Source organism: Aulonocara sp. 'chitande type north' Nkhata Bay, linkage group LG20, assembly GCF_057382095.1.
Source record: "Aulonocara sp. 'chitande type north' Nkhata Bay isolate Kocher_YH1m ecotype deep benthic linkage group LG20, A_spYH_male_GT1.1, whole genome shotgun sequence".
Lineage (NCBI taxonomy): Eukaryota > Metazoa > Chordata > Actinopteri > Cichliformes > Cichlidae > Aulonocara > Aulonocara sp. 'chitande type north' Nkhata Bay.
In genome coordinates, this window is record NC_141363.1 from 10,724,671 (window position 1) to 10,749,230 (window position 24,560).

The window sequence follows — 24,560 nt, forward strand, 5'->3', positions numbered from 1 at the left end:
CATGCACTAACAAAGAAAAATGACTTTGACATGGGTTCTCTTCGCCACACCTTCCTTACCAAACAGGACCAAAAAAAGAAGCCAGAAGATATTGTTGATGATGAATACATTCTTTATTGACGCATTTTCCAGAGTATTTCTCTTAAAATCTTTAAAAAGCACCAAAGGCTTTTTATACCGCAGCTGTCTGCATACTGTCACAGTTCCTCTTTTCTTTTCTACACTAAACTCTTCATATCCTAAATTGTTCCACATGTTCAATACTGTAAGGTACGGTGTTCCAGGAGAGCCACAGACAGGTAGAGCTTCACTCACTCAGAGCTAGTGATGACGGGGATGTGATGGTCATTTCCAGCCTTTAAATGATGATTCAAAGTACTTTTGCTTAGCTTGAGTTTAGCTGTATAATGTGAATTCCCTGACTCACGATGATTTTGTGAAGTGCTGGTGGGACGGTGGCCACTCATCGACCTGCTCCTTCGTTTTGGAAGTGCTGAATCATTTGCAGAATTATCAGGGGGTGCCGAGGGAACACTTTTTTCCTCTGTTCCACACATAAACCTTCTGGGTTCAGTTTTCTGAGCATCTTTGGTGTTTTTCTGCAATTCCATGCTAGACTTCTCTGTAGTGGAAAAAGCACTATAGAGAAGCACAAACTCCCTCTGACTGACCAAAGGAAATATTTTCTGCCTGCCACGAATCTTCCTGAAGATCTCCAGAGTCAAATCTAGAGAAAACAACAGACAGACTTATAGATAGAAAAAACACTTTTGGTTGTTACAACACATCAGCCTGTTTAGCAAACATGTGCAATAAAGGGAACTGTGACTATGCCAGTTAAACACTAAACAAAATGTGAGAACATCTTTGGTGGAGTGGTATTAATACAAACATATGCTGAATTTGCATTTGGGGCTTGCGAAACGTGCTGTTTGTTTTTCCAGAACTCACCTAGTGTCTCCACAACCACGCTGGGTATCACCTCCTTTAGCACCTCACAGTTCGTATGGAGAGCTGGATTGCAGTTCATCTCCAGCAGCCACACCTATCAGGAATGCACACACTCAATGCACATGCTAAACACTGTTTGCATTCACATTACCAGAAATGTCCTACCCACTTTGAAGTCTTCATCGACCAAGAAGTCACAGCCGATCAAGTCAAAGAACCCCAGGCGGCAGTCTAACTTTGACTTGACTGCTAAGAAGCACTGGCTCATGATCTGCTGCATGCGCTTCTGAATATCAGGGAGAAAGAAAGTTGTTCATTAGGCATCAGAATGATTTTATGACTTTTGTATTACCGGCTGGTTTGTTTCACTTCAACTAATTAAAGTTCCTCACTACTGCATATAGCTCAAGCTTCATTTAAGTCAAAGAAATGTGTGTGTGTGTGTGTGTGTGTGTGTGTGTGTGTGTGTGTGTGTGTGTGTGTGTGTGTGTGTGTGTGTGTGTGTGTGTGTGTGACACAACGCCAAAAATGAACCGACCAATCTGCAGGGCACTGTAAAAAAAAACAACCCATCACATGTAACATCTCATTTTAGTGATGGGATGATGCATCCAAAACTTAACCACAATCTCAATTAGCTGCATGTGCCAGTAACCATCATTATAATTGTAATTGGTCCCTGAGAGCTACAACACTGCACTCACTGCAAAGGCGCCCAGCACCCAGTCCCTGGGCAGATCCTTTGCAGCCTGAAACCTGTCGTTGACGTAGGCATTGAAGCTCTCCATGGACCACACAGTGTCTTCCTTCAGTTGGCTGTAAAGAGGGTTCTTCTTCTGCATGTACTGGAAACGAACAGCAGGGGGACCAGAGACACACGAAGATGTGAGCAGAGGCAGGTAGCAAGTTTGTGCCAAAACAAAAAGCTTGATCTGGAAATAATGAAGACATGTAGCATAAAAAAAGACAGACATGAGTGTCCCTCTAGCAATAATTTTCCAGCTGAAACATGTTTAGCATCTTTAATATCTGATGTGCACATAAAATTCACCACCGAAAGTAAAACCTAAACTAATGTGTGATTCAAGCTAAAATACAAAATAAACCAAGGTTAAAATCCTTTGCTAGTTTAATGGTTCAATTACAGTGATTTGTGTGTTTTGCTAAATGTAGACAATAAAGTGAATGTGAATCTGATCTGGTCTGTCTGTGGAAATGCTTGTAAATAACATTTCAAAGACATACCGCTCTAGTTAAAACAGTGATGATGTAAAGTGTCATTTTGGTTTCTATTCCTAAATACACATTTCTGCTATAGCCAGGACTCATTTCTTAGCGTATACGGAAGATGGCACATTGTTTCAGGACACGTTTAGCCTTGTTACAAGGTCCACTGGAAGGACCTGCTTTCTAACTGCTTCCCCCATTCACCACATTTTTTAACAGCTGTCTGATTTCCAAGCAGATGATTGTAAAACCGTTTAGACTTTGATCTTCCAGTTAACCCTTCATATTCTCGCAGAGTCTATCTAGATTAGGGGTCTACCTGGTTGGTCAGGTGGGCAGAAAGGTTCTTGGAGGTGGGGTCATAGAGGTCACAAGTCAGTCGCACGTAACCATGACGGAAAAAGACCACATAAGGTGCAGTGCATGCGATGAGAAGGTAGGAACGCACGTCAAACTTTTTCCCTTTCAGCAGCAGCGGGTTCTGGATGTAACTGAGGACAAATCGTAGGTCTGCATTCAATCGCACAAACACCTTCAAAGGCTGCGTTTGACAGCAAGAAGCTGAAGCTGACAGTAAGAAATGAATGACAGATGGTTGACTAAACAACCTGTAGTACAACAGAATTGTTTTTATGGTTCCTTATCATTGGCTGCTGTTACTTCTGTTCATGTTATTTTAGAACAGCACTGCAAAATGACAACTGAATCAGAGACCCAAAACTAAAGGTTTTTTGAAGCCTGTTGATGCTTTTAAAACCATGTGCCAATACTAAAAACCAGGAATAGCAGGCACTCAAGCTACAAAAATAGAATAATATGCCTGCTTCTCTGGGAACTGCAAGTGTGGGTGATATTAATCTTAACATCCTGTGTTCACCAACTGTTGAACGATGTAAGCCTGAGGCTGGCGGTAATGCATTTTCCTGTTGAACTGGCGGTCCTCCATGTGCTTCAGCTTCAGTCTGAAGGCAGCTATGTCCTCCTTGCTCTTCAAAAGGAAGATCCCTCTTCCCTGGTTCATACCCGTAGGCTTACAGATCCACATGCGGCTCTCCCTGTTGCTCACACCTGGCGACAGTGACAAAATTAAATTAACGGGGTGTCACAGGAACTGAGCTTTCCACCTGACAGTTTCCTTTTCTGTATTGTTTTTAACTTTTCAAGGCTTAATCCTGTATTGAGGCATTTGTCATTTTCACCAGTAAAATCTGATTCCGTGAAATCGTGCTTTAGTTGCGCTCAAGCACAGTTGTGGGAAAACTGGATTGCACCCAAGTGTGTTGTATTTACTTTTCACCTAAATTTTTAGGTGAAAAATTTTAGCAAATATTTAAATCTGAAATGTGAGTCGGAGTATTTCCTTTTTTTTCTATATGTTGTAGTGGAATATGATCTCTAGGCCACTACATGTCATATCATTATGAAAATAAAGACGTAAAAAAGCTCAGAACATATTGTGAACTGCAGTCAATAAAAATTATGATGCAAAATTTCAATTTCTAGTTTTTTTAAAAACAGTCAATATGCTGTTTTAAAAGTGATGCCAGCATCGACTGTCTTTAAACGCACGTCTATTAGAGTTGGTTCTGTCCTTTTTCCTTCTTTTCCACAAATTCATCCATCACCAACAGATCTAAAGCAGCTGTCTGTATTCTTGTCCTGTTTACTTAGTGATAAACGTGTTTGTCAAAACCCGTGCACAACTACTGTCATTATGCTGGGTGCCTGTAATTACTACAGTGGGTGTTAAAAATCTATTTCATCCTCAATGCTTACCATGAAAAATGTCAACTTTAATATTAAATGTATTTTCTTTGGCATTCACATCCTGCTGCACCTCTCTCCTTGTGTTTGTGTCTCAGCCCTGCCCTCTGCTGACTCATCTCTATGGCAACAGCATGTTCCCCTGGTGATTTTATCAGGGCCTTATGGGAGGTGAAGTGTATTATTTTCCAGCGTCCACAGCCTCTTGATTAAACACTCACCAAGGCGACTGTTGTCTTAACGCTACGCAGGACAAACGATTTTCTTTCTTTTCAATGTTGGATGCGTGACCCAACATGCATTTCAAGTTTAATTGATCTCATTTTAAACCTGCAAACTAAAGGATGTTCCAGTTCAACCAGTACTGTTATTGTTGCATCAAAATGCTAATGTGTAAAAGGTTGTTGTAGTTAGGTAAGATGTCAGTTACCCTCCTGTTGGGCAAAGAAAGCCTCTCTCTCTTCCCTCACATCCATGCGCAAAGTAGTGGGTATGAACTCTTCCATTTTCAGCCTCCTGTAAATTACAACAGAACAAAACGAACAAGGAAGCCCACATGGATGTCGGTGCCATGGATTGCGGGAAAACTGGCTTTGAGGCAAAAAAGAAAGTCAGGCCACAAACATACAAAATCTTTGGTGTACCACAACAACATTCATATGTTCTGTTCATCCATCGTTTGCGGCATATGTTCAGATTTATTCCAAACCCCAGTCATACCATAATTTCAAAGCATTAAGTCAAGCTTTACATATATGCAAATTGATTTTTCTGAAGAACTGAAGGAAGTTTGTAATAAAAAAATAAAAAAAATCTAAAAACATACACAAAGTCTAAAATATGGCATATTTCCTGCTATATACTGGTATAATAGTCCATTATTGCATATCTTCACTAGCACTGAAACATTTTCCAGCATTAGTATAAAATTCCACTTATATACTTTTAATTCTGTTTGTAGAAACTGAAGTACTCTAATCTTAATATTTGTAACTATAAATTCACATAATCACATTAAAAGCTGAACAGCTGGTTAAAATAACTCAGTGTTCATAGTTTTTATCTCTAAAGTGTGATATCTCTAAAATGAGGAACATCATATCTCAGAGCGATGCTGGAAACTAATTCATGCATTTATTACTTTTTAGGATAGACTATTACTATAATCAAGCTGTTCTAAAAACTTCCTGACAAGCTTACAGTTGATCCAAAATGCTGCAGTAAGAGCGCACACAGTGACTAGAAAGAGAGGGCATATTTCTCCCATATTGGCTTTTCGTCATTGGCTCCCTGTTAAATCCAGAATCAAATTTAAAGTCCTTCTTCTCACATACAAGGTATTCATTAATCAGGCCTCTCTTAAAGACCTCATAGTACCGTATCAGTCCAATAGAGCACTGCGTGCTACGACTGCAGGCTTACTTGTGGTCCCTCGGATATTTAAATGTAGAATGGGAGATAGAGTTTTCAGCTTTCAGGCACCTTCTGTGGAACCAGCTCCCAGTTTGGATTTGGGAGACAAACCCTTTCTCTAATTTTAGGATTATGCTTAAAACTTTCCTTTTTTGATAAACTTTACAGTGAGAACTGGATCAGGTGAGCCTGAATCCTCCCTTGGTTATGCTCCAATAGGCCTATGCTGCTGAGGCTTCCCATGATCGACTGAGTGTTTCTTCTTCACTCACTATGTGTTTATACTCCTTTGTATTTAATCTTTAGTTATTATTAACTCTTCCACAGTGTGTCTTTTGTCCTGTCTTCCTCCCCTCACACCCAACCAGTCGCAGCAGATAGCCGCCCCTCCCTGAGCCTGGTTCAGCCGGAGCTTTCTTCACGCCAAAGAGAGTTTCCCCTACTATCGTTGAAGCGCTTGCTCATATGGGGTCATGTGATTGTTGGGGTTTTCTCTGTATTATTATAGGGTCTTTACCTTACAATATAAAGTGTTTTGAGGTGACTGTTGCTGTAATTTGTTGCAATATAAATAAAATTGAATTGAATTGAACTTACAGAACTAAGCTTGATACAGAGGCCTCTGCGATGCACACTGATAGCTCTACAGATGCAGTAAAATAAAAAAATAAAAAATGTATTGCATGTTTAAGAAACTGTTAGCTTTGTCCTTCTTTAGCTCTTTAGTTTTGGGGGGCAATGGTTGGGAGACTTTTTTCCTTTTCATACATGTTTTCCTTCCTACCAAAGATAAAGTATCCATCTGTACATGACGTCATTTACCATAAAAATTAGGTTAGTATCAGAGTTTACATCTAATACTTCCTGCTCTGACACAGATGTTTGCACAATAACTTTGCGTCGCATTCAGCATATCCCAATTATGAAAGTGAAGTACATTTTTAATGTTTGTGACTATAAGTGAAGCTTTTTTTAACTGCATGTTTCTATGAGCGTATGGTTCTGTTTTTAAAACTATTGTATTTCCTTGCCGAGTATGACGTAAAAAAAAAATCAGGTTGTAAAATCAAACTAATTTACTATTAATAATTAACCACAGATCCAGCATATAACTGCGACACAAAGCTTCTGTGATTCAATGGAGAGGCTAGATATCTGATGAGGTTACTTGGCGTGTTTATTAAATAGTTTCACAGGCTGATATGGTTTTAAATCATTATTTACAGAGTGGGGCTTCTATTCAGCCACAGTAATCGTACCGGATAGAAGCTGGGAGATTTGACACAGCTGCAAAATTTGGTAACAGAGATATACCTGTCTGCTTTTAAGAGAAACAACCATTTTGGATACGAGAGAGAGACAAAGACAAAGAAAGGAAAATAAATGTCCAGCTCACCTAAGTGCTTGACCATGGCTGACTCTGCTGCTCACTCGCTCGTACTGTTGAAGACTGCTGAGGAGACCGATCTTCGTGGTGAGCACCTTGTTATTGGGAATCTGGTACATCAACTGCCTGCCTGGGAACAAAAAATGAGGATTTTGAAATATTAGTTAGTTAGCATGTCAACTTTTAGTTCTGTCTCTTAAGCTAAGCAACAGAAATTGCATATTTTCGTCGTAAACCAGCTCCAGGTGATATCCTCTGCATTCCCACTACCTTCTCTGAAGTTGGAGTACTGGGCTGGTGATTTGGTCTCGCACCACTTGAGATTGAAATCCTCCCTGTCCTTGTTGTAAATCCTCTTCCATCCTCTGCTCTCACAGTAATTGCTCACTCTGAAGGAAAAGTCCCAGAGGAAATCACTTAGACTTTAATCACACCACAAACAAGAAGTAAGGGGTCACATTAGAAAAGCTTTAGACTGACAAAAGGCCCCAAATAAAATACATACCATGCTATTTTTTATTCAAGCATCACACCATACATTTCTCCACAACAGTTACTTTGAAATTAAATAATTCATACTAACATTTTAGCTCCGTTGGTTCCTCCAAAAAAGTAAAAAGGCCCAGGCCCCCTCGGCTCCTCTATCTGCCTGCCTGACAAATCCTTTAACTTGGACCTCTGGACGGGTTGTGCCATTATACATGGACCTGATACACAAACACAACACATTACCGATTCATTTCTTTACAACAGAAAGGCAGAAGAAATTAATTCTATTCTATTCCGGGGAATATTTAAGTTGTTTGACTTATAGTGTTTTTATTTTATTAGATTAAGATGTGCAGACTTGCATTTTTGTGTGCTAAAATAAAAATCACCCTATGGACAGAATTTAAAATAAGGCGCCCTCTTTACTCCACACACACCTCCACTTTGGCTCTCCTGGTTGACAGACGATTGGGAAAATGTCTGTCTCTCTTTCCAAGTCTGTGTCTGTGGCAGCAGTGTCTGTTCTCTTCCTGGTCCCTCCTTCCTCAGACTTCCTGCAGGCCTGCTGCTTCCACAGGGAACTTCTGTTTCCTCCTTTTCTTGGCCTCGCTTCTTCTCCAGTCTGGTCTCTGCTGCATCCTGACCATAACTGCAGGGATCCACGGAGCACCTTGATGACATCTCTTTGCTCTGGCGAAGGTCGCTGGGGTAATTTATTATTGATCCATAATTAGAAAGTGGGAGGAGCTCTTTTGATTCACAGTGATCCTGTTGGCATAAAGAGCGGAACAAGAGGAAAAGTACTACTGTAGAGTATGCTTCATTCATAGTATTTTCCCTGTTTCGTATGTGCATATTTTTTACTATTATATTATTTGAGCATCACACTGTTCATACTTCAAACAGGTTCATAATGGCAGAGAATAACTCTTATTAATAAATACTCTTCCTGAAGTGCATTTTAATTACGCATCCGCCCAAACTGCCAATTTAACTTCAATTTGTCAATGTTGCTCTTTTAAAGTGATCTCCCTCCAAAAGCTTACAATATGATGACATGTGAAGTTTAATGTGCCTAATTATGTTATGCTGAAATTGCAGCACCATGTCACTGGTCTTCTAGAAAATGGTGAATAAAGAAAAAAAATGAAGTAAGCGTACCTAGGTGGCCTGCTTCCTGTACCAACAGCATGTAATCAGGCTGGTATGCTGATCTAGTATGCAAATAGTAGCAGTGGAAATGTGATAAATAGTTGTATGGCTTTACCGTTTGCTGTGGTTTAATAAGAAATTAGCTCTGTTAGTCCTTTTACTGTTGTTTTGTGTGAGTATCATAAATGTAGGTAGGTATTTATGTTGGAAAGCAGGAGCAGAACTACTACAGCTATTCAAAAGTAAAACGGTTTACCTGCAACTACAGCTTCACACACACAGACATCAGGGCTCCCTGAAAAACTTGTCAGCTTACTCTTCTTCTGCCAAGTGCACTCAACCTTATAGTCCAACTGCAGGGCCAAGACAAACAGTTAAACCCACAGACTGAAGGACAGACTCGACAGGGGCGCAATCACATGGTCTGTCGGCAGTTTAGTCTAAAGTTAGCCACAGTATCGCACAATGAAAGCAAGAAAACCAACTAGTAATGTAAACAATCACCAGTTACTCGGGTAATGGGACCCTTAGCAACAGTTGCTACTTGTAGATTGAATCTTACAACACAAACTAACAAGTCAAGATTGTGTATCCCACACCAACCGGACCTCTAAGTTTAGCTTCATTCATTATTTATTGTCCGTAAGCCTCTATTGTGTGGACCCTATGGTAACATGAGAGCACTGTGTCAATCAAAATGGATTTGCCAGTTTTCCAGGGTGGCCTGGTAGGTAAAATAGTGTTCTCAACTGGCTCAGTGTCATTAACATCTAAAAGAAATAATTTCAGGGGACTTGTTTGCTTTAGATACACCGGTCTCCATCTTTTACATTGGGTTGGTAGGACAGGAGGTAGAGCAGGTCATCTGCTAATCTGAAGGCTGGTGGCTTGAGCTCTGGCTACTCCAGTCTGGCCAAAGTGTAACTTGGGTCAAATTTGCGTGTGTGAATAGTAGATAGCAACCGTTAAGATGTAGAAGAATAAAGTGCTTATATCAATGGGTGAATAAGTACTAAGTAAGTGCTATACAAGACATCGTCCTACCTGTGGCCTACCCTATGTCTTTAGGTCCAGTTTACACAATTTAAGTTAGAAATCTAAGTAATAAAAATAAACCCAAGTGTCCCATTAAACTATGACATAATTTAATGTGAACATTAATTTATTGTAAAACTACTTCATCCAAGGCGAATCGTTCTTGATACTTCCAGACATCATCATTAATCATAAAGTCTAGCGCCAAATCCAGCAGCAGGTATGCAGTTGAGCAACATAGCATTAGTCTGCTCGCATGGCAAATCCACTAATCACCTTCTGTCTCAGTGATTTGACTCTGGGGGAAACACCCAGGCCCAGCTATGGCTGGCAATTATGCATAATCTTCTCTCTTCCTCCAAACAACCTGATAATTGACAGGGGTGGGTACCTTTTAGACCCAGCACACATGCAACCATATAATTACACATACAGAGGGGCAACCACGAGCAACATAAGCACACTGTGAGCAGCCATATGGACCAAAGTATTGTGCCTTTTAGAGCATACATCAAGTTTGGTTTGACTTACCATCTGTAACCTGATAAAAGGACAACCAAACTGTGAGTCAGCGTGATTTTGGCTCTATTGATCTGGTTTGTTTTTTTGCATCACAATTATCCTCTGTGATAAATCAAATGTAAAAGAAGGAAGTTGCCAGTCTGATCAGTTGAGTTATTTATACACATATGGCTGTAAAAGTGTAAATGCCCAAGTGCAAAATACTAGCTATAAGAGGGAGCTGCTTGGCAATAAAACTAGTCCAGCCACAACACCCCAGTTGTTACAAGGAGGCCTCCCATATTCTTGTTTAACAGAGCTTTGTGTGGAGCCAGTGTGAGCCACACCTTGATAAAGAGCCGCCATCTGATAGACACACTGTGCAAAGTGCTGCGTAGGTGGACAAAGAGAACAGGCTTGTTTTACAACCTCATGGTTCACCATCTGCTAAGAGACTGTGTACATTTGTGTGTCTGTGTGTGTGTCTGTGTGTGTGCTCATATATGAATTTTAGTGAATAAACTTGTGTATTTAATGTCACCATCCCTTTTTTTTAATCCTGTCTTTCATTATTTATACCTGAATTCATATCTTTCCTTTGACCTCCATTTGTTAGTAAAGGGTGTGGGAAATATGACACTTTTTACTTTTCCTTTCTTTTTCTTTCCATTAAGGTAGTTTAACTTTCTGTGGGTGGTGCTCCACTGATACTCATACTCCTGGGCCTTATTGTAAGAAAAAAAAACACATCAGATAGAATATGCCAGAAAGACAGTGAGTTAGTGAATTTAAAATACAGGAATATATCGTTAGGTGTGTGTGACTCTTAGTGACTGTCCTATCTTGGGGCAGTGACAACTTAAGTTTTGTGTTTCTTTGAAGGCTCACCTATTCCCATGTCATCTCAACTGACTCAAACCAGAAAGTGCGCCGCAATTACAGGGATGCACCCTGCAGCAATGGTGTCCCCACACAACCCATTATTTAGAGGGATTCTCCTTGTCAAGGTGTTATAGCGGAAGAAATGGAGTTGAGTTACGATGCAAAGAAAAGCTTGTCTGAATAGGGTCTCTCGCGCTCGCTGCTGCTATTCATGGTTTCCTTACAGGATTACAGCAGCAGAGCACAGGGGGCTGTAGTATCGAGGGGCGACACTGCGTTCCCAGGGTCGATATCTACTTGTTCCCTCTGGTGACAAGTACAACACGGAAACAGAAAGACATCGAATTTCACAGAGAATAACAATGATATGGGAAAATGTGCAAGTGGAAATGTACATTTTGTCCTTTGTTCTGAAACAGCCGTCTAACAAGCATGAACACGTGTTGCCTATATTGCTTTTACTTGTTAGTAAGTAAGAGTGCTATAAGTGTAAGAGTCACAATACAATTTTGTACAAACTTGATGATTCAGTCCTACCTCTTACATAAGAAGATCAAAATGTAGGATGATAAGAATATGTGTATTTGACTGGTTGTTGTTCCCTTTACTATGGTGAGTGATGTCATGTGCAGCGGAGTGAGGTGGAGAGCTGCATTAGGCATGAGAGCATACAGTTTTTTTTATTTATAATAATAATAATGTATACTTTATTGATCCCTGTGGGGAAATTCCTCTCTGCATTTAACCCATTCACTCAGTGAAGCAGTGCAACAATGTAACAATGTAATTTTGATCATTTCAAAGTAAAAGTTTTAAAACTTAATTAGCTCTCCTGTCATATGCATCAGACCTAAGTTACTGTGCATGCAGTTCCAGAGTGCCTTGTTTAGAGATTTAGAAGGAATCTCCAAAGAATTCCAAGTTCGGAAACATAAGGTATAAAAAATTGTTAATTGTGTTGGTTACACCCTTTAAAGCTATGAGAAGACACAGGAGGACACCGCTTGATTTTTAAATGGAAAATGACTCATAAATAAAAACAAAAATCTTTGACAAGAACATGACAGTACTTGTTATGTTATCCTTTTATATTTCACTTTGTTGCTACTAGCAAAAACTAAAGAACAGCAACTTCTAGTTTAAGCAGCTAGATTCATTCATTTGGTATATTTGAATCTAAATTCTGCCACGTTGTGAAAACGAAAATCTAGCTGAGAGGCTACCAACTAATGTTACTTGGTTTATGACATTTAAAAGATTTGATTATTAAAACCCAACATTAAGAAATTAAATCTTCTAGCTATAACTGAACAAGCTAACATTAGCGTCATGAACTATTTATTATTAAGTAAACCTTAACAATTATTTTTGCAATGTTTTGGGGGTTAAAGCATATCTGTGCGAGTCAGACTTTATCAACAGTCTGAGAAAAAAGTGACAAACAAACAAACAGCTGCTGCTATAGGCTAACATACAGATAGTTTCACTGTGAGTGTTTTATTTTTTTAATGTGCAAATTATGGAAGCTTGGGTACAATTTTTGGTTGCTGCTTTAAAGTTTTGTTCGGTATCTCAAAATTTCAACTTGGAAGTAAATTCAAAAATATCCACCTCCAAATCTTTAGAAAATACAGTGTTCTCTCGCTATAACGCGGTTCACCTTTCGTGGCCTCACAGTTTCACAGATTTTTTTTTTAAATTTTGCATGCTTTTTCTAAAAAAAAATAAAAAAATTATTACAGCTGTGTTCTGCATGCTGATCAGCTGTAGACCATCTCTACGTATACGGTAGTGGTGTTGTGGCAAAAATAAGCTTCCACACCTGAAACTGCCAAAATTTCCACCTACAAACTTACCGCTTCTCGTTACGGTCCGACTTTCCTTTCCTCTGAGCTGTTGCTGTAATTACTTTCTTGCCCACAGGAGGCGCAAGTTTAATGTTTACTGCAGCACTAACAGTTGTACATATTAGCTGTCAGGCTTTCAGATGACTTCAGAAGCTTAACGTTAACTGACACCAGGCGCTTTTCTTTGTCCAGCAGACAACCTGTAACTACCAGAGCTTCTGATAGCTTCTGTACAACTTGACTATGTTATGGCGTGCTCCTGTAGTATTTATTATGTTCCTCCATGTTAAACTAAGTTAGCTAAAAGTTGTTAGCTAGCTAAGTAAAATATGTGTGTTCACAGCAGTGTATTTTGTGAATTTGCCCTGCAGCAGTATCCAAATTATGTAAGTTTGATTTGTTCTTAATAACAAAGAATATTTTATGGTCGAGCAGACCAATACTAATGTTTGCATGCTAAATAGCTACTTAACTTTTGAATAAGAGGAGGTAGAAAATTATTTTTCATCAGCTTTCGAAGTAAAATGACAATGTGCTCAATAATAATAATTAAAAAAAATTAAGGTATATCATACATCATTTAATCACACACTCAACATTTTGTGTTTCTCAATGATAGGAAAAACAAAAAAGCAGTATCAGAGATGTCCTGTCAGAGATATCCTGAGTAAGTAACGAAGTTAAAGCTATTTTGTGTTAGTTATTTACCTTCTATGGACCTGCAAACTCCATGCAGGTATGTACGGTGTGTGATAAGTCTGTCACATCTTATATGTCTTTATCTGCGTTCTTCAAACGCTGACCTGACAGTAAATGACTGATTACATTGCTGCTAAATTATGAATCGAATCTTTGTAAAAGCTACGATTATCCTGTCTTTAATGCGTTTTAGAATTAACCAAACAAAGATTGTATAGTTTATGAAATAGATAGATGAAAAGATACTCCTCAGTGTTTCTAATGAAGGCATTTGCTCACAAATTGCAGCTTGTTGCTGATAAAAACAAAAACAGTGAAAGCGAGTATTTCTCACATGGATTAAATAAGATATTTCCTATAATCTAGCAATGCTTCTACCAAAACCTGTAATCAGCTCCACACCTTGATACACTCGAGTGTGCCAGCTTTTTACTCTTACTGTGCGTCAGCACGTGCAGGTATGTCACAGCCGTTTAGCTGCCGTTGTGCTCCTGTTCCACTCCAGTGGATAACCCAGCTAAGTGAGTCTAGACTTCTCATCCACAGCCAACACTAATACAGGAATCTGGTTTGACTGCAGTAAGCATGCACAGACCAGCGCAGGAATTCTTTACAGGCCCTCCGCCAGTTAGTGATGTGATTCAGCGGTGAGACGTCACAAAGGGAGGAGCTGACTACAGCAGTAATTGTACTTAAAGTCTTAAATTAATTATTTCTGACACATTTTAACTCCGTGTCTTTAAGTTCAGTCTAAACCACCAATAAGCTAAGAGCTAAAACACTTGCAGCTTGTGGAGGGACAAAATGATATGTAGGTAGAGCATACATACGCTGTCATAATGGTTTAAAAAGATAGTCATTTCAAAATTGTGCTTCCTTTCATATTAGTTTACCAGCTCACATAGAAATGTCACACTCTTGATTTGTTTGTGTCCCCATCATTTAAAAAAAGCATATTGGTAATGTTTAGGAGCATTAATGCAACAATATTTTACAGCAATTTCTACTTTACCATTCATAGGATTTACACAGTTTAATTCTTCATATACCTTCACTGCAACACCACAAATAATACTTAGACCATATTACTTTGATGCCCTGTAAGTATGCACCGCCACAAAAGGGCTTTTTCACAACAAACATTTTGAAAAGAACTAATAAATAACACCTTTGCATATGACATTTGAAAATTGCAGTGTCAAAAATACTGAATTGATTGGTAATTGTATTTACTTCTGTGATCTTTCCAGCCCTGAAATAAATAGAGTATTATTTATTTATTGAACTGAAGGCCATATATTAAAAAAAAACCTCACTGTAATGTGTCATTTACAGTAGGAAACACAGGATACTATTTTAAAGGTGCGTGCACACAATGACTCAGCATAATTTTTCTTTGTTGTTCCCCCTAAGTTGTTAAACAGATACCATTGTGTGTTTGATCAGAGTGAAAGGAGAACCTGCTGATCATGTTGGCTGAGCTTTAAGATTTGATGCTGTATTTAACCTGTTAAATACTAAACCTTTCAAAAACCTTTCCTCACAAAAAATCCTTCATAATGAAAAACAAGCAGTGTAGCAATTTAAAATAAAGCTTTGACTAATGAATGATTAAACAGGCGCTGAAAAAGAAAACATTGCTGCTAAAATAAACTAAATGCTAAAATTAACAGGTTATTGGTTACTGAATAAACACATTCCCCTTACATTTAGCTTTTCTTAATTTTACCTTTAGTGTTTGTCAAACACATAAACACACACTGACGCATAAAAAGGAACTGACCAACTCATTCCACAGAGGCCCGAGGTACGTCATATTAAATGTTTTTTTGTGTTTGCGTTCTCACTGATAAAAACCATAAGTTATGATTTTAATCACTGCCTATACTGACTGAATGTTAAGTCGGCCGGTACCCTGGCAGTTTTACCAAGCTAGTCTCTGTGCTGCTATAGAGCGGGACACAATGAAGGCTTAGCTGATAGTGGGGGGGAGACCTCATGGGTAAATTGAGGCATTTAAAAAGAAGCTCTGTTCAGCGGTAACCTGATCCACACCTGACTGGGGCTCGGCATTCCGGTGTGGCCGGGGGAACAGTTCACAATTACCAGAGAAACTGCAGCAAAGAGCCAGGGCCCTGGAAATCTGCGGTAAATGGTTAAAAATTATTCTGAAAGTCACTTTTCACGAGAGAAAAAAAACAAGCAAACAAAAGGAACATTTTCATTATTATCCATCTTTATTTAAATGATTTTTTTCTTTACAACATACCACATTAGATACAGTTTCTATGTACAGAGTGTGTGTGAGAGTTTTGAAAACTGTGCGCATTGTTCTTCTGTAGCTGGAGAAAATCCAAGTTCCCAAAAGGAATTTAGTTATTGCGGTAAGAGTAAGAACGCCGATCTTTCAACAGAAACGTTACACAATTTCTAATCCTTTTTTTCTTTTTTACATCATATTCACATTAACATTCCTGTCAGAAACAGGATTACAGCACAAAGACCCCTAAAAGTCCAACCTTATCTTGAACTGCTGCTCAATTGAGAAACTTTGACTCAAGGCACATGGAAGAAACCACCAAAAAATCAAACCATCTTCCAGCGCATGGATCATAGTTCCATAGTCATCACTCAGCCCCATCTGCCACTACTGTTAATATGCTGATGTGCTTCCCTGGATTGCCCTTTGTCAATACGCTGAGAGTCAGATGCACGAGAGTGTGAGAATAGGAAGTAAGAGAGCAGAAGGTAATGCCATTTAATGGACGGCATTACCAGACAGTATTAGACACCAATAATTACATCTAACCATGTCTGGTAAGACGCCTATCAACAGGCTGGAAGGATGACTTCTGAGCTTTCACCTGTGCAAAGAGGAAGATGAAAGCTGGAGGGAAGAGAACAGTGTTGCAGAAACAGGCTGAAATGAGCAGTTCCTCTTTTGCTGCGATCATAGATTCTGTTAACACTACATTGTACCTTAAGTCATTTTTTCCATTTTACTTTGCCAAGCATGCAGAAAGAGTCAAAGCCACAGGTAAACAGACCAAGGGGAGAAAAAAAGCAAACTACGCTTGGCTAGCTTGACTTTTTGTTTTCCGGTTTGGCTACATTTTTGCATTAACGCAAATTAAATGATGAAATCCAGAGAAAAGGGGGATAACTGGAGGGACAAAATACAATTCCATGTTTCTGTGGCTTAGATAATGGAGCTAGATGAGCAAATAAAGGTGTGGCTCAATATTTGTGGGGTAATTCTCCCTCCTTCTGCAAACACTAGGTTTCTGCTTGCTTCATGTCTATTATTTGCTTTTGTTTCTGACGTCTGTTTGAAGACTTTACCCATGACATTCACGTCTATCCCGATGATGGAAAGTGTTCATTGTGTAAAACGGTGTATTTAATCTCCTCTGTTCTAAGTCAACAGCACAGAAATTAATTGGAAGTTAAACTTCCAATGTATTATAGGAAGTCAGTTTTATATCTGCTTAAAATTCCTGGTAGACAAGCCTTGGAAAGCTGGGAAAAGGCTATAGTCTATAAATGACTCTATAGCTGTGTTGGGTTTTTTTATGCAGCAAGGCACTCTCAGGTGAGCTCGTGTGTCAGTTCCAGGATGTGCCACGCAGGTAGGGCTAGGTGGACCAATCGCTGCCATACAGCACAAAGACCAACACTGTTCAGGGGAGGGAACAAGGAAATGAGGCCCTGCAGGACCGGTGGAACCATCAACTGACTGCTATTCTTTAACTTGGGGTGGGGTTGCCATTAACGTTTTTTTTTTAAAAGGGAGGTTGGGAGATAAGTTAAAGAGCTGACTTTCAGGACTTACTGTATTAGAGATCTACTTGCTCTCACAAGAATATATTAGGGAAAACCCTAAGAACTATACTAGTTCGCTGGAATCAGACAGAATTCGGTACAGCCTGAGGCAACGCAAGTCTACTGTAAACAAAAGACTGTAAACTTTACCTGGAATCGACATGCGAGTAAAATGTGAGCACACCGAGCAGCTGGCTTTGTGAAATGTGCCCTTCAGCGACCACATCAAAATGCCTCGAAGAGTTCAGCTGCCCTTCACAATATTTGTCATTTACATACCGGAGACCACGCAGTCACCCAGAAAACATCGTTACCAGACAGTGTTAGAACAACAGTAGTACAGTCCAGCACTGTCAGGTAAGATGGATCCTGAGAGCCATTTCTGTCACTGCTCAAGCATTTGAGCTGATCCACAGGGCCCAGAATGGGAGCAAGTTGCCACCAAACAATGATAGAGCGGTTGATATGATTGTAGTCGGCAGGTGGCTATCATCATCATTACCAGGCAGTATTAGAGAAAGTGATGATATCCAATGCTGCCTCGTAAGATGGAGATAATCACCCAAAACACGTCTGACACCGCCTAAAGTTCGTGAGGTCATCATTCATTCATTAACCTTCAATAAATGGAAATCTTAAAAAGTTTTCTCTAAAAAAAAAAAAAAGAAGAAGAAAAGAACAAAAAAAACCAGGGAAATTCAACTTTATCACATTAAATGTTAAGAATTTAGCTCAAAGACACGTAAAAATATGCAACTTTTCAGCTCCACTAAACTTCTGAACTTAACCACCACAGAGCCCACCAAACAGCCATACATTGCTGAAAATAGTACAGGAAATGGTAGCAGGGGGAAGTCCATATCTACAGACGACCTCTCTGCTGTGTTACTGCTGAGCCCTTGTTGTGGTTGGGGTATTTAGCTTAAACTTGCTGTCACAGAAGACTGGGCCACAGTGGTTGTTAATGATTGCCAAAACCTGTTCTGACTAGTCTAAATCTATGGCACGGCAAGGTTGGGAAGGCTGCTTTTCACACAATACATGGCAGTTACTAATTTCAAACACTACAAGTTGCGCACATCCCTCAGCCTCAAAGGCATGTTAGCCCTCGGGAAGCTCTCTCTCACCAACGTCACACTGTATCCTTGCTGTTTGTTTTAGGTTGTAACATACTATTCTCGTTCGATTAAAGCAGCGTGGTAAGAGAGCTGTTTCAACAGATGTTTAATGAATTTAAAGAAAGGAAAACCTCTTTTTTTCTCTTTTCCACTGGCGGACCTTTCGGGCCGTTGTCTTTGTGTTTGCCGAGTGATGAAAGGTTGATGGAATGCTGCTCAGCCCGACCTGACCAGTGCTGTGTATGCAGAAGGTCACTGAAACAGCCCTCCTTTACTGAATAACGTGGATCATTCACAGGTATAAAGCGTGAAATCTTCACACCCTATACTGAAATTTGAGTGTACATCATTATTCTCTAATAATACGTGCTGCGAGTACACTTTTACCTACAAAAAAATAATTAATTAAAGACTAAACCTTCGATTTTAAATCTTTGTCCTTTTAAAAGCAGCTAATTTTGAGGCATTTTTGGCAAGAGCAGCTTCACAGTCATCCTTAAAGCAACGCTAAAGTAGAGTACAGAGGGGGGAGGGAGAAGAAAAGAGTATAAGGGAGTGAAAAGTTCGGGGGAAGGAAGCTGAGAATGCACCTGTAACCTTACCGTCATGAAAAGTACCCCAAGGAAAGAATGCAACAAAACCAAAGTAAAGTGAGCACGTTTAGAGGGATGGAGCTGAAGAAGAAAGAAAAAAGATCTTGAGTTTCCAGCCCGCTGCCTGAGAACACTCCGTCTTCCTCCCGGTCAGGCAGGCCCCATGAAATGAGAAAGCCAAGCAGACCTGCTCTCCCAGACTATTTAGTTAATCATCAGCATTATAAACCAGTGCTGCAGGCCCTCTGAGAAAGACAAGAGCATGAGAGAAAAAGAAAGAGGTGAAACAAAGATTAGCCTAGAAATTTGAAGCTGGTAGAAACAAGCTGTGAAAATAACAGTACCTTATTAAAGCAGAGCATGTCGTGTGTCAGTATTCAAATATCTAACCAGCTCCTACGTCCTCTCTGTTTGCCCCGCGTTTGTCCATATACTTCCTCTTCTGCTCCAGCTTATGTCAACGTATCGCAAAGCTTTTCTCCCATTGTGCTCTGCGCCGTGGGAGTTAGCTGTGCTCGCGGCTAACCACGCTTTTTGCCTGTTGGAAGTGAGGCGTGCTCAGGTAACTCTGCCCTCTCTGCTGGAATGCGACTCTGCTGTGAAGTGAACAACCTGATAGGTAAACTGGCCTGGGCCTTAATCAATAGTTGCTGTCTTTGTGAGAAAACAATGGCAGGGAAACCCAAAACCTTATTTAACTCCTTATCTCAGTGCCACCTAATTGGCCCTTCAGACTACTGAGGAGCTGCGTGGTGACATTTAGGCTACGATACTGCTTATCATCCGTGTGCCACTCAAGTTGCTTGCTAATGATTTTAAATGTGCACACTGTGATGGACTAGGTATACTTTTGTCTTTTTTAAAACTGTCGCTCCTTTGGCCAGCCCAGTCTCGCCCTCGTCACTTCACCTCCCCCATTTTGACTAAAATATTCAAAAAAATTTGACTACCAAAAAACGAGATTTAAGCTTTTCCTACCAGACTTTTTAAGCTCCTCCCCCTGGAATACAGCTTTATTAGCTAAGTTATGAATATGAAAAAAGTTAAATAATTGCTTTTTAACATGGTGCCAGGTCCCTGGTGGGAGATAGCATTACTCCTGATTAAGTGTTTAATCCCAAAACAAACAAAAATCCAAGTAGAAAATTTGTGTTTAATCCCAAAAGTGGAATTTTTTTGTTTTTAACTTTAATTCAGAAAGTATTTATTGATGATGTAATTTTTCCTTGGTTTAAAAAAAAGAAAAAAAGTACTAGCCTAGCCTAGCACCGAGTTTCCTTAAATAGTCCTGACCCTTAATGCAGTGTCATTCACCCTGCAATCGTATTGCAGCTTGAATTTAACCTCTCACCCCATGAGGCGATAAGACTTACACTTCCCTTTCAGGTCAGACCTGTGCCTCAAACATGAGCAAACAATGTAAAATAAGTATCTGCCACTTTTTTCTGGCTTGCTGGTGATTAAATGTCACCCCACTGAAATTCTATTCAGTACTTCCCGCCCTGTTGCAATACACCAGCAGGGCAACTGGCACTCATGTGACTCGCAGCTATTCTACTGTATGAAAGAAATGAACAAATGTTTCACTTTCCACCAATCACAACCTTCCACCTCGCTCTGCAGTTGTCGCTGTACAGTAAGCAGTCGACATTTTCCCTCCATTTTCCCTTCTCCGTTTCGGACTTCCACAGTCCGCCGCTGCTTGAAAGCATGTTAATAGCAGCCTAGGAAACTAAATGTATACCTTCTATCTTGTGAAAATGCTCTGCTCTGATAATTCCAACTCCTGTCTTAACTTGTACTAAACCTCAAAGGTACGGAAAACGGATGAGCAGACATTTTACGTCTGTCTGACTCACTTCCACATCTGAAACGGGCAGTGTTGAGTCAAAGTTGAAAAGCCAAAAGAGAAAACCCGTAGGTTAAACGCGAGGGGAAAAGGCTGGATAATGTCATCAACGGATTTACAGTTCAACAGGTTGAAGGAAAAAAAGTTACTAATTAAGTTGATATGAATTTTCGCTGAAATTAACAGAAATGTTTGTTAAATAATCGGCTACTACTGTCATGCTATGGATTTGTGAAGATGTTTCATACCGTAGTGTCGTGGTTGTCTCCTCGTTAAGCATGTTTAAGTCTGTAAAAGAAGGAATCAGCGTCTAGCTTCATATCCTTTGACAAGTCTGGCAGTTTGCCTTTACCTGCCCCAACTGGTCTATCCAGTTTAGGAATGAGCGTTAGCCTCTATTGTTTCCTCTTCTTTCTCTCTGCTTAAATGGAGCTGAAATTTGATACACATTATTTTCGCTCCCCATTGAAACTACCTGGACCCTCCTATATCAGCACGCAACTGCCGAGGGCTTCACGCGATGACCTAATTTGTTTGTCGTACATTTCCTGCTCTTAGCCATCTACCGATTGTCCTTAAAGTTCTAACTCTGCCGCCGCTGAGCAACAGGTAATGACAACAGCACAAACTTTAAAGATGGAGAATGAAGACAAAGAGGGGATCGCATTTGTGAATTTACCCAGTCGTTCCCAGGTGTGGTCATCGATCCAGAAACCCCAGACAAGAGGCATCATTGTATGCGGGCTCCTGACGCCCTGTTGGCTAGTCTTTCGCGGTCCTGCTCACGCTGAAGGACAGTCGACCTCTGGACGGTGATTAGAAAGTTAAGGGGGAAAAAAAGCTGTCCTCGTCACGTAGATGCAGGCGTAGAGTCATAAGACAAGCCAAACCCCGGAACACAGCCAACCATTTCGAAGCGCGTCAGTCATCATCCTGCTGCCAGAGCAAAACTTGTTTTTTTCCGTGAGCCCTCATCGGCGGTGTGAAGCGTTTAAGCTCCTCAAGAAGACAGAGGCTGAATTTGTAAAGGGCTTGGTTTACATGTAGCATGACCTCCCCTCCTCCTCTTTCCCCCCACAGGTGTAATTTTCAGGTTGCAGCCAATCTCCTTGGGCTCTGCCGCTTGCAGGTGCGTCCCCCGCGCTGCCTTTAGCCAATGGTCTTAAAGACGAATACCCCACCCATCCCACCTCACCGGTTTGCTCACCTCCACCCTCCCCATCGGCCCCCAGGTACCTTGTTGTGTGTGTGTGTGTATGTTTTTATGATGTCAGCTCAAGCCTCTGTGGAAACGACCTCCTATGTTCTTATTACAACTTATTACTTCCCAACTGCCAAACACACCCATCCTGCTCAGGGAAAATAAATCATCAAGCCAGAAAAACTATTGGGGGTCAAGTATTCGAAAACATGTATCTTTAAGGTATTATGTCAAGCGCAAACTTTTACCTGCTTCCTAGAGGCATAAGCCCACCATAACCTGAAATGCCTGCCCTTTGCTCTCATAACTTCCCCCGGGCTCTCTTTGTGTCCACACACCTTTTTTGCCCCAACAATAACCCGTCTGAGTTTCACCGGGAAAGGACAGGTGTACAAAGTACAGGTGAGTAAGACATACTGAGAAGGAAACACCAGCACTCTGTGGTCAGTTTGAGTTGTGTGAAACGGGGGAGCAACGACAAGGGGCCTGTTGGGGCCCTTGGCCCTTAAGGGCAAAGAGGGGTATTATCCAAACCTGGTCAGGGCTTGGCTGGATGCTGGGTAAGGTCACTTTCGGTCTTGAGGTGTAATTATCGGGATTAGACTCAACAATGAGCACAATGCCAGAACCATATCCTGTTTCAGTAGGGGCGTGGCAGAGGTTGCAGCAGAACTACATTGAAAAAGATGGAATAAAGGCGATTGTTTGAATCTATAAAACACATCGCAAATAGACATTAGGGAAGGAAACTAGAATAAAATAATTTATTATCCACAAGTCTTTCAGTTTAACCATTAGGTTAGGGATGGTTATGGCAAAGCTCAATGTTCAGCCTGTTAACAGTTTACTGCTTTAGCTGACCACCACACTTGGTAATAGTTACATAGGGTGGGCTTAAGCATTAAAAGTAGTTTATTCACTTTTTTCCTTTTGACACCATCAACCTTGAGCGGACCTCAGTCTCTTCAAAGGAAGCAGTTTGTAAATTACTCTGCTCTGAAAGGTTTGCTTTGTTTAGGCTTTTCATTTGCATACCAAATGAGGCAGGGACAGGACAAGGGCCTGACCTGAGCTTATTTGGCTACTGATGGCTATCTGGGCAGCCGGTCACGCAAGACGGGATGTAAAGACATCCATCACCAGCAGTGACCCAACAGCTTCAGATGTACAACAAGCACAAAGAGGCAAATGCTTACATGCATGCTTAAATTCAAAACTGCAAAAGCGATATAAGTTTTGAAGTTACAACCCTCTACAATTCGGAGTCACTCTGTAGGTAGTTGGAAGCGGGACACAGACATATTCTAGTTATGCCAGAGCTTTCTATCTGCTAAAAGGGAGCTTTTCTTACCAGTGTTGCCAAGTGCTTGCTAATAGGGGTCTGATTGTTGTGGTTTTCTCTGCATTGTTGAAGTTATTGCAAAGCTCCGTGAGGTGACTGTTGTTGTTGTTGTTATAAATAAAATGAATTACTATGACTTAAGGACTTCACAAGGGGATTAAGCTAATCAGTAAAAATGACTTAATGTTTCTTTACAGTATAGAAAAATGAATGTGTGTGTGTGTGTGTGTGTGTGTGTGTGTGTGTGTGTGTGTGTGTGTGTGTGTGTGTGTGTGTGTGTGTGTGTGTGTGTTTAAACAAAAGGCCTACAAACTAACACCTAAAGGCAGGTGTAAACTACGTCTGGAAAATGACAACAAATAGAGCGAATACTTTTCCTGTCGAGAATCCTTTCCGGGCAGTGACCGATACGTTAGGATACTTTTTCTATTCGCATGGGAAGTTTGTTCTCTGACTCATGATTTTTCCATGACTTCGCTTTAAATGCTTTAGGTCTTATATGTTTACTGATACCTGATACACTGCTGCCCCGTGTACTTGGTTGTATCCTTGTTTGCGTTTATAGGAACCTGACAGCCAAACATGTGGATCACATTCTGGATCCACACTAGAACTTGTTAACTAAGAAAAGGAAAATAATGACTCACGCTTGTTTCATTTTATCCTGTGCTGTCACTGACAGTTTCCATGTTGCCCTTCATTAACCTGCATTTTGTATCCAAGGTGACTCGCAAAGCTGGACATGTATCTCCCCCCAGGCCTCAAAAGTAGACTATATTTCTGTTTATATGATGTTTAGCCAACCGAAAAATCATAGTGCACTGAACAGGTGACCTTTGTGGCACACTCCGCCCTTTAAAACCCAGTTCAATAAAGTGTGTTTACCCCCCCCACCCCCAAATATTCCCACATAACCACATCTGTAGCTTCGGGCCTTACACACACACACACACACACACACACACATGCACAGCCCACCAAAAAATTAAAATTAAAATTAAGGTATTTTATTTAAGGGAGCATTTTCTTTTCAGAATCTAGCCCTCAAAGGGTTAAGGATTTTTTCACTGTTTTACACTGATCATTGTTAGCTTCAACAAATTACACAAATAACAATTAGCAAAAATTTTCTACTTGGATTTTTGTTTGCAAAGTCTCGGTAAGTGAATTGCTTACATTCCAATGAGAATAAAGGATAAAAATATGCCAGAAACAGTCAAAGAGTTTATGATAAATCTCCTGATTAGTCTATATACGCTCTGAAAGCATTTCATTACCTGTTCTATTG

General features: G+C 40.3%; 1 protein-coding gene across 3 annotated transcripts; it reads right to left on the reverse strand.

Annotated features, from left to right (window-relative positions):
• Positions 1–101: 101 nt before the first annotated feature.
• ttll10 (tubulin tyrosine ligase-like family, member 10) lies at positions 102–21,705 on the reverse strand. 3 transcript variants are annotated; one of them, XM_086277406.1, is made up of 12 exons: positions 21,409–21,705; positions 7,669–7,999; positions 7,326–7,449; positions 7,013–7,131; positions 6,752–6,872; positions 4,373–4,458; positions 3,060–3,246; positions 2,498–2,669; positions 1,656–1,796; positions 1,121–1,237; positions 952–1,045; positions 102–727 (listed from the first exon to the last, which is right to left on the reverse strand). In XM_086277406.1, the coding sequence occupies exons 1-12, from the start codon at positions 21,430–21,432 to the stop codon at positions 312–314; spliced, it is 1,932 nt and encodes a 643-aa protein (XP_086133532.1). In that variant the 5' UTR covers positions 21,433–21,705; the 3' UTR covers positions 102–311. The 3 variants fall into 3 exon arrangements, with proteins under 3 accessions (XP_086133532.1, XP_086133531.1, XP_086133530.1); XM_086277405.1 differs by lacking the exon at positions 21,409–21,705 and adding an exon at positions 12,658–12,886 and having other exon boundaries at positions 1,656–1,883; positions 4,373–4,533; XM_086277404.1 differs by lacking the exon at positions 21,409–21,705 and adding an exon at positions 8,640–8,970 and having other exon boundaries at positions 1,656–1,883; positions 4,373–4,533.
• Positions 21,706–24,560: the final 2,855 nt, after the last annotated feature.